General features: G+C 39.0%; 1 protein-coding gene across 1 annotated transcript; it reads left to right on the top strand.

Moving 5' to 3' along the window:
- The first annotated feature begins 1,068 nt into the window (after positions 1–1,068).
- On the top strand, positions 1,069–4,734 carry CCDC201 (coiled-coil domain containing 201). The gene is made up of 3 exons (XM_052697715.1): positions 1,069–1,169; positions 2,742–3,304; positions 4,564–4,734. The coding sequence occupies exons 1-3, from the start codon at positions 1,151–1,153 to the stop codon at positions 4,648–4,650; spliced, it is 669 nt and encodes a 222-aa protein (XP_052553675.1). The 5' UTR covers positions 1,069–1,150; the 3' UTR covers positions 4,651–4,734.
- Positions 4,735–10,731: the final 5,997 nt, after the last annotated feature.

Raw genomic sequence — 10,731 nt, 5'->3', positions numbered from 1 at the left:
AAAGTGCCTCAACTTCTCGAGCTCTCTTTCAGTTCCTTAGGGGCGGGGGCGGACAATTTAAACCTAGAAACATACTCCACGTATTGACAGACTGTTACTCCTAAATATTGAACTGGTCGCTCCAACTCTCTGTTCATAGTGCAAGTATTAATACAGCAAGCTAGAGTGGTTTATTATTAGGTTTGAAATGCTCATATTCCCTGCAACCACAAGTTCAACTCCTGGCAAGATGAGACCTTTGACCTCCTGTTGAGGTGTATATTACAACCTCAGATCATCCACATAAAGCCCTGAAATTAGGTCTGTCTGATCAACCTAGATTTTAAAGCTCCACAATTCATGCTTTGTCAAAAAGGGTTACCCCAATATCTGTGCAAGCATTCCTCCACATCTCTGCTTGCTCTACAGTGTTGCGATGGCAGCTATTTGCTGCCACAAAGTTCACTAGCACTTCTAGTGGGGCTGGTTCAGTCCAGCTGGATTTTTTGTAAACAAAAATTACGGTCCTCCACCACTTGAACCTTAGCATTTCATACCAATACAATTCTCATCTAAGAGCTGATGGTTTGAGACAAAATTCTTTAGTGCTGTAATCTCCACAAATGTTAGTTACAAACACTGTGAAATTCATACTGCAGCAAAACAATATTCAGTGTAATCTTACTACCTTTATTTTCTCAAAAGAAGAGTTTTTCATTGAAGATTTAACATGTTTTTTTCCTAACATTAATTTTTCAGGTAATAAAAACAAAGAAAATAAAATCTGAATAGAAACAGATACATGTCCATAAACAAGCATCCCTCTTGTAACAGATCCTCAACATGCCATGCCATAAACAGTTATGTGAAGCCAATAAATCACTAGATTTATTGTTATTGAAGTAGATAGCAAGCAGCAGACCCTAAACAGCAACAAATTTAGCACACAGACGATTTGGACAGCCTGTTTTCCTATGACTACTTCATCTTAGGTTACTATTCAGCATTTTTTCATTTAGCAGCACTAATGAAACTCCTAAAAAAATGCCAGATGCATCATCTGGGGAGGTTCTGCAGCAAAGAATGCTGGGAAGTTACCAGGGCTATAAGAATTGAAGCAGGATCTTTAGTTAGATCACCTGAAAAGGAGAGAAGTAGTGGAAGACTTCAGATGGAACTTAATAGCACTGGTAAGTTTGTTTTCTTTTGCTGATGTTGTCTTTTATTGTAGATCCTATCTTTCTTAATTGTTTAAACTTTTTCTGCCATTTTTAGTTTTCTATTCCTCCTTCCCTTTTGGGTGTCATTAAATTGTATTATTAATGCAACTGGGGGGGAAAGTGTTTCTTACAAGCATGTCTAAAGTATGGTGTAGTATTTTGCTCTTCTTGAAAGCTTTGGTTGGAAACAAAAGCTATCTTTAGGAGTACAAATAAAGGTTTATAATTACTCATATAAATCATTATTTAATGAGTAAGGGGAAAGCATCAAAATGTATAGTAGTGCTGGAGGGTAAGGAGGGGATTTGAGGAGTTGTAAACTTATTATGCTGATTTCCATTTCTAGCTTATTCATATAAACTTGCTACCAGTAAGCTTCTAAGACTAAGGGAAGTTAACGTGACTGAACAGGGAGGAGAAAAAACAGTCAGATTAGGGCTGTTTATAGTCAGTCATGAAAGCTGGCAACATGCAGAAATGGGAGGAGAAATGGTTATTCAAAGTGGGTAATAAAGGATTTCTACTCTTTCCTCTTTCTAAGGAAGAGAAAACAAACAAATAAACAAAAAACAACCTATCTACTGAAGAAGTTCCCCTGTTTGCCATCTTGTGCTCTCTAGAAACACGAAGTGGGTGTGGCACTACTAAACTCATAGACTCTACACAGGTGCAAAACGCTTCCAAGGAAAGAAGAGCTGATGCCTTTCTTCTCATAGAAGTCCAGCTCACCCATACATGATCTTTTGTATAGAGGTCTCAGAACATAGGTACTGAAAATCTGTTGCTGTCTTACACAATCAGCATGTATGAAATATCTGAATTGCCTCATGAAACCACACAGTTCAGTAATTATTAGAATAATATTAGAACACTTGCTTAAGAGAGATATTCTAATTATACTTTAAAGTGTATTTATCTTAGGCTTCTCCAGGTTTAAGAAGACGAGTTCTTTTCTGTTGTTGATGCAGCTGTAAAAGTAGGGAAGTAACTCACAAAAGAGCAATCTTGACATTGCTGTAAATTTAACTGTACAAAATGTTTTAGGATCAAAGTTCAGAAGTAGTAAAACTTTCTTTGAAAAGGCAAGTGGGAGGGAATTAGAAGCTTTTTCTAAAATTGGTTGTTCATGCGAGAGTAACAAAATAGCAATTAGAGTAGGACCAGAATGTCTCTGTTACTCCAGTGTGCTTTCATTTTTCCTATGCTATTTGATTTCTTTTGATGTGCCACAGTTACTGCTGTCTTCCATAGTTTCAGTAACTGCAACCCCAAGGCTTATGCTGAGGGGAAAAAGAAAAACAATTATCGTAACGAAGTTACAGATAATAGGATTGCTTAAGTTTTAGCCAATGTGGAGCTCTGTATGCAGAGGGCTGAGACAGGAATAAGTGTCTTCTAATCTCTTAAACCCTTTTAAGAATATTCATCAATATAATAGGTAAAATTCATGTGGAGAGATGCTCTTATTTTCATGTTTGCATTACACTTTGCATGACATTTTATAGTATATGAGCAATGGTGCAATTTTCTTTCTACTTTAAGACAGCAAACCTGACTTCCAGATGTCAGAGGAAGAAGATTCTATTTGGGATGTTAGAAGATCTCTAAAAAGGAAAGTGGTGAAACACAGCACTCCAGTGGACTCAGTGTTCTCAAGAAAAATGCTATCTCTTTCGGGTCCAATCAATCAGTCAATCAAGGACCAAGATCTCAGTAAGAGAGCTTGTATATCCCCAGTGCCAAAATCAACTCTAGGAAGGTCAGTAGCTCAACTATCACTAGCAAGTGTTGAAGCATACTTCCCTCATATGTCTCCAAAAAGGTTTTCAGAAGTATTTGACTTGCAAGATTCCAGCAGAGAGATAAGCCATAGCTCTCAAGTTGTGTATTCTAGAAAACGACTTTCCACAGTATTGGCATCTGATGAATCAAATGCAGAGGCAAGTGAAAAGGTTGTCTCAAGTGTGGAGACTCAAACTCCCACAAAAGCATCTGAGAAGTTAGCAGTAACTCCCAAGAGTGGATCTTCATGGATGGTTTCTGGAATACCAGGAATAAAAGATCCTCCAATGTTGAAAAAGAAGAAAACTGATACAGCTATTGTGGTAATTATATTCTCCATATACTGTGAAATAGCATACAATTTTGTGCCAGTACTGTATTTGCACATCTTTCTAGTAATAGAAGAATATTGTGGTTATACAACATCTTCACAACTTTATCAATAATTCTGGAGAAGAGAAGGCTCAGGAGAGACCTCAATGCACTCTACAACCTCCTGAAGGGAGGTTGTGGTGAAATTTGGCCTCTTCTCCCAGGCAACGAGCAGGACACGAGGAAATGGCCACAAGTTGTATCAGAGAAGGTTTAGATTAGACATAAGGAAGAACTTTTTCTCTCAGAAAGTGGTCAGGCATTGGAATGGCTGCCCAGGGAGGTGGTGGAGTCACCGTCCCTGTCAGTGTTCAAGAGGCGTCTGGACGACGTGCTGCGTGATGTGGTTTAGTGCCTGTGGTGGCAATGGTGATGAGGAGACGGTTGGACTAGATGATCTTATAGGTCGTTTCCAACTTTGTGAATTCTATGATTCTATGAATGTATGTCTTAGTTCATACTGATAACTTCTTAGATTCTTTGACATCATTCCAGCTAGACTAGATGTGATTTACTCATTTGGTATTTAATTTAGCTTCTGCACTTGCATGTTAACATATGAATGCTACTGCAGAAGTAGTTTGTTTTGTTGTTTGTTTTTTTTTCTCTCTGCAGGTGGAACTTAAGAATGGGAAGAGATTAGTGGCTTAACTGGAAAAATTCTTAAATTTCTTCATGTTGGAGACTTAACTGAAAATGCAGGAGAAAAAAAAACAAAACAACACAATCTACTATTTGGCCTGTTTAATTGAAATCATAATATTTTATAGAAAGAATCCTAGTTATTGCTAATGTTGGTCTTGTATGCAATCCTTCAATTGGTGTAAGGTATCCTGGGAAAAGCTTAGATTAGTAGTCCTTATGCAGGTGGTCTTGTTTGATTAAAATGGAATTAGAGATCTCAGCTTCCTGCAGCTTTGATTATAAGTATGGACTTGGTGGCAAGTTCACAAAAAGGAAAATAAGGCAATGGATTTGGAGTCTAAAGACTGTCGCAAACCATCAGATTCTGTTTTCTTGGATTTATCTGTGGGGATTTCTTCTCCATATTGTTCACAAGTATATTGAAAGCTCAGGAAGATCTGCTCACTCTGAGTTAAAGCTTCTTAGCTTAAAACAAATAAATGTTCAGCCCAAATCTACCTATGCTTGTTTTTAAAGCATATGAAGTCTAAACAGGTCAGACTGACTATTTCTTTTTCTATAACAGAGAAAGAAACAAAGAGAATGGGTGCTTCGCCAACTGAAAAACATCGAGGAAGCAACAAAACATGAATTAACAATTGAAGAAGTTTGATCAAACTTTTTGAAAGTAATGATGTTTCATGCTTATTTTGTGAATAGCAGATTCCAATAAAATGCACATTCGACTAATCTGCAATGCCTGTTGGACTTCCTATTAAGTCTAAGAGATGTCAGCTACTGCTTCTATGTGGAAGACAACACTAATCTGCAATAGCTAAATGCCTGGAATAAAGGAACGGAGAGAGCTAAGTAAAAATCATTCTTCATCCTGCCACAGCTGCCACTTATCACAATTGTTTGTATAGCATTCAAATCTTCTAGTGCTGTTGATGTTCTTGAAGTGACAAAGTCCTAGTGGCCACATGAATGTAATCCTGGTTTGTCAGTGGAGAATCTCCTCATCTAGAGAGTAATAAAAACATGCAATCAGAAATGTTTATTAGCTGGGGAGATGAGGAAATAGTGAGAGGCACCAGTTGGGAGTCAAATCTTTAGAGATTGCTATCTGATTTGAAGACTTGGTTCCAAGTTTGCTCTGGCCTGTATTCTAAGCATGCTGCACAGTTGCCAAGTGAAGCAGTAACTATCTCAAGTATGTTTTGAAAGTATGCTCATTTCTTTTTTTCTTTGGTCCCTTTCTAAAGATGCTGGAGTAGATTGATGTTTTATCTTAAAGCAGCTGCCTGTGAAGCACTTGTCAAAGTAATCCCGAAAGTATAATATTTGTGTTAGTTCCTGCTACTGCATGTAACGTAAGCTTTAGGCAGGTCACTTCTAAGTTATCAGTAGGGTGTCAGTGACAGGGACCCACAACAGATTTACCACTCACGCCTGTTCTGATGTGGTTGTAGTACAGATGCTTATCTGACTCTACTAGTTTTGAAGCCAGCAATCTGTTTTTCCCCTTACTGAACTGGTCCAAAAGGGAGAGATCCTGTTCAAATTGAGTTGCAAGCTATAGACAGAGGCAAGAGAAACCATTGCTATTCCTTTACACTCACTGAAACTTGTCTCCTGTCCTAAACTATAGACAAGTAGAACGATGGTCTCTGCCAACCAATTGCAGCTATGTTATGCACAAAAATACAAGAGCAGAGTTGTATGGTTTCCTTTAAGACTTAAGCAAAGTTAGGACACGTTTTTTACTAGTAATTCCTGACCTTAAACTCTCCAGTGTTGCTCAAGGGAGCAGCATGGTCCTCAGATGCTACTTTCTGTGGTAGCCAGGTGGAGGGGTGATACTGACTCTCAGATTGCTAGTCAAAGCATACTCACTTGGTTTGATGTTTAATGTTCTGGCACTTACTTGTGTGTTAGATTTATGCAGATTGTCTTGGCACCACAGGCTCCTTGGGTAACTGAAACTCTCTCTGAATGTAGATCTCAAGCTGCTCTTGACGGGAAAAGAAATAGCATGGTTGAAGATGTGCTTCTATTTCCTTTGGGTTTATGTTCATCAGGGACTTTATCAGCTTCTGTGATTTGTGCAGGGGGCTGAACTAAGATCAGACAAGTGCAAAGCTAGAATAAAACCCTCCTCTACCCGTAGGACAAGCATAGATTAGTCTGGCCACATTACCCAACACTTAATCCAAGTGACCCAGATCTCTCTCTTGTTTATTTGTACCATCCCAGACAGCCAGCTGCACTTATTCTTTTCTCAGGCTTCTTGCCCTGGTCTCAGAAAATTTTGATGTTGCTGCTGCTTCTCATTCTACTAATTACATTTCAGAGTCACTCTTGCCTCCTTCCTGAACCTGTTTTCATGTCTTCAAATGCCTCCATTTAATGTCATCTTCAATCTGGCCTCTAGTGGTGCCTTCCTTATAAAACAGTCTTTTATGCCTGATTTTTTTTTTCATTGCTGTATTCCTTTCCCATCTTCAAAGGCTTCTCTGATACTTTATGTCAGTCTTCTGCCAAAACTCAGTCTCAGCTGTCATGCCTCCGCAGTGCCTTGGTCTTAGGTTGACCTATCCATGATGGAAGTCACTGAAGGCTGTCTGAAATAAGACTCAGTCCTGATCAGGATAAGGGTGCATGCAATTGGTAAGAAAGTCTTGCTCAGTCCTTTTTTCAGGTTAGCTGAAATACAAGTAGGATCCAGGGAATACAGATGCTAAAAAGTCTTATTCAAGGGCAACACAAAGCTTCCTAAGATTCAGGACATGGTAAATGCTGGGAATGTTTTCTTGGGAGCAAGTCTACTCCCTGCCAAGCTCATGAAACTAGTTGGTAGCAGTAAAATCCTGGAGACTTTCCTCAGTGGAGGCAAACTAATTGCCTGGAATGGTAGCATAGAATTGATTTTGACTGGGTCTTCACAAGTCCTGCAGCTGTATCAGACAGGCATATAAAACTGGGGAGTTTCAAGATGTTGGAAACTGCTACTATTTCCTCTCTGCAGAATGCTTAAAAAGAATCACATGAATTTATAGCATTTATCTCAGAATAATTCCAATCCTCATCGATTTTGAAAAATCGCAATATTGCTGATAGCTTTTCATGGTAAAATGTGTGTAGAATTAATTCATATTTCATGGTGTTGCTGAAATACTTTTGACTCATTATCTACAGCAACAGTATTACTGTTAATTACAGGTAAGAATACTAAGGGATTTCAATCAGGTCTATTTAGTAATAAACTACATGTTATCCGCCTTTGAATGATGTCCCCAGAGAATGCCAAAATGTTAAGGGAACTGGATCTACGTATAATTGCTATTATTGTGCGGCACATGTGTGTACTGGAGGAAAAAAGAATAAAAACTAACATTTCTGTTCTTTAAAAGGCTTGCATTTTCACTTGTTTCTCCAGCAGACTCCCAAGTAATATAATGATAGTTGGGTTCGTTTTCTACTGTGATACATGAATTTACTTTGAGAGACTCTAGTAGTGTGCTGTTTTAATCTGATTTAATGCTCATCCACCAGTAGCAACAATGATGAATTACTACTTATGTAGAGAACTGTACTAGGTGCAAAGTTCCTTTATGCATGTTTATATTGCAATATCAGCCCAGTATACAGAAACCCTTACTGGGAGCTGCAGAGTCTAATATCACTTTAAAATAGGCCTTTTGTTAGCAGTAGATAATGAGACTGGAAAAGATTTAAGACTACAGGCACCTAATTAATGAGAAGATAACCTTCCAGATACTGTGTTTTGAAAAAATATTATGGTATTAAAAACCTGACCTTTTTTGCATGAATGGAAATGAGTCAGAGTTGTGTTATGTTCTTCAGCTCTTGTTGTGGCTTTCAAAAGTAACACTGAGCATGTTTGCAAATTTAGAACAGCCTTCCCCCTGAGAGTACTCCTTTAGATCAGTGTTTTTCCTTTAGGAACTAAGCTGTGACCTTGACCTAGGGAATTGATTTTAGTACACTTATTTCTGAATGGATATTGCACAATCTACCTGCTGATAATGACTAAGCAGGCAGTTGGATGGAGAAGAACAAAAACACTACCAAGAACACAGGGAAGATACAAAAAATATTTTCACCCTGGATTTATGAGTTCAGCCTTGTTCCCCCTGAAGCAACAGTAATGCTCCTGTTGACAGAACTGGGAGTGCTCTACCCAGCTGGCATGCTGCTGTAGCAAAACAGGTTGAAGAAAGAAAATGTTTTGCATGCATATTTAACATATTTCAAACTTACATGTAACTGGTAACTGAGTAAATCTTTGCTGATCCTAGCTGAACAATCTTAGGATAATGAGTAACAGTGGGAAACAGGAAAACTTTTTTCTCCAAATCACAACATACCTATTTCCTATAGTAAAAACTGAGTAATAATATTACAGCGGTGTCGCTGATCTGTACTCCATAGTATCTATAGGACACAAGTCTACAGACTTCCTCATCTCTGTCTGCCATTGCAGTCTGCAGTGCCTCTTAAAACATTTCAGATTCAGTAGAGGAAAAAAAAAACAACAACAAAGTTTTGACTGAAAGCAGAATCTTAGAAGAGCTGGACCAGCTGAAGCTACTGCCTATCATTTGAAAATGTTATCAAAGAGTAGACCTAGGCCCAGATGCTGGAGCCACCTAAGATGCAGTCTTCCCCCTAGAAAACCTCAGGTCTGCTGCTCAGTTGTCATACTGCCACGCTGGGTGCCTAATTTCAACAATTTCATTGTTTCATTATTATTTTACTGCAGCCAGTCCTAACAGGTTTGCTAACCCTGCAGAACCTGGCATCAGCTCCTGGTTGCTATCATTCATTCTGGCATTACTCATGCATGTGATCTCACAACACTTAAGCTACACCAATCATACTTGTCCACCCTGAAATAATACAAAGGAGATTTGTAGAAGACATCAGCCAGGGAGTACATATAACCATCTGCCTTTAGCTTCAGCAGGGCTCAAGGTAAAACTCTAGGAAGTATGACAAAACATTTCAAATCCCCTTCTCCCTTGAAACAGAACTTTGAAATCAAAGAGCCTGAGGTCACAAGCCAGTAATCGCCATCTCTAGGCTTACTTTGCAGTCACAGCTTTTAAGTGTCACCTTTCAAAGCTGTTCTACTTTGTCTAAGCATTTATTAAAAAAGAGGGTTAAATTTTCATCATAGTTCAGTGGCTCACTCTCTTGCATCTAAGGAATGTTATTAGTTTTCTTTAAATTCATATTTATTTTTTAAAAATGAAAAGAGGAATGAGTTTAAACGTCCTTTGTTACTCCTAGGATGAAAGAAAGAAGGAAAGAAAGAAAGAAGGAAAGAAGGAAGGAGGGATGGAAGGATGCGAAGAGATGAAGAAAGAAGGATCTTTCCTTGCTGCTTCTTAACATTGCTGCATTTTGAATAATCTCTGTTGTCCTCCATTTCATCCTTTTGTCCTTTCCTAGCTCTCCATGTCCTCTTCTGACTGCCTTATACTTTCACCTCCTCATCTCATTGCAGATTTGTCTCTTGTGGTGGTAATCTTCCACTGACAGATACTGTAAACCTTCCAAAACTTACAGTTTCTCCTACAGAGGAAAATCTAGCAACAAGAAAAGAAATACCTTATACCCTTAAGATAGAAAAACAAAGAGAACCTAGAACCTAGAACAAAGAGATTCCTAGAACCAGAATTCTCAAATTTTCTGGTATGAAAACCACAACATAGATTTAGATATCGGGGAAAAAAAAAGTGCAGGCAGCACTGCCAACAAATTTACTGGGAGAAGAACTGGATGTGAAAAGTTTAGAAAATGCCTAGGTAAAAGATTTCAAGGTATGCTTTCCTGTCACGAGAACCCCATACAGCATGCAACTGAATCAAACTGGCTCTTTGTTATAGTGTTCGTGCGAAGTAGACTTTAGGTGGGTGCAAGGGACCAGGAGCACAGCAAATAAGAATGGCAAACAGAGCACAGCAGAGTGTGTCATGCATGCAAGTGTGCCCAGCTCAGAAATGCTTTTGGTGGCCAGGAGGTGTGAGGAAGTCACCAGCAGCATAGTATTCAGAAATCAGAGAGAGACTGATGAGTAATATCATGCAGTGCCACAGTCAGACCAATAGCTTTGTCTTAAGACCCTGCAAGAGGAAAAAGCTAAGCTAGCTTCCAACCCCAAGGAGATAGACAGCAGAAATATGCAAGATCATCTTAGAATCACAGAATGGCTTGGTTTGGAAAGGATCTTAAATAACCTAGTTCCAACCCCCTGCTTTGGACAGGGTTATCAAGCCTGGCTTTGAATGCCTGTATGGATGGGGCATCCACAACTTCTCTGGGCAGCCTGTTCCAGTGCCTCACCACTCCCTAACTGAAGAATTTCTTTCTAACATCTACCCTAAAGCACCCCGCTTTCAGTTTAAATATATTTCCTCTTATCCTATCACTATCTACCTGCATAAAAGATCAGTACCCTTCCTGCCTTTAAGCCCCTTTCATGTATTGGAAGATCACAATGAGGTTTTCTTGATGCTCTCTCTTCTTGAAATGAAACTATTCCAACTCTCTCAACCTTTCCTCATAGGAGAAGTGCTCCAGCCTTCAGATCATCTCTGTGGTCGCTGGAATCCTTCTCTGAACCTCCTCCAACCTTCTTTTCTGTGAGGTCAGCAAGTATTGGTCCCCTCACTGAATGCTTCAGGGATTCCAAACAAAGGCTACCACCTCTGTGCATCCTTGTTCT

This window comes from Tympanuchus pallidicinctus, unplaced genomic scaffold (genome assembly GCF_026119805.1).
Source record: "Tympanuchus pallidicinctus isolate F22 unplaced genomic scaffold, pur_lepc_1.0 scaffold31, whole genome shotgun sequence".
NCBI classification, from domain to species: Eukaryota; Metazoa; Chordata; class Aves; order Galliformes; family Phasianidae; genus Tympanuchus; species Tympanuchus pallidicinctus.
Note: the sequence above shows the minus strand (reverse complement) of the source record. Positions and strands in the feature narration are given on the sequence as shown.

Bases quoted from the DNA above. Each gene is read 5' to 3' on its own strand.
- CCDC201 (XM_052697715.1), top strand. The intron at 3,305-4,563 runs GTAATTATATTC...TTTCTATAACAG, and splicing joins AAACTGATACAGCTATTGTG to AGAAAGAAACAAAGAGAATG.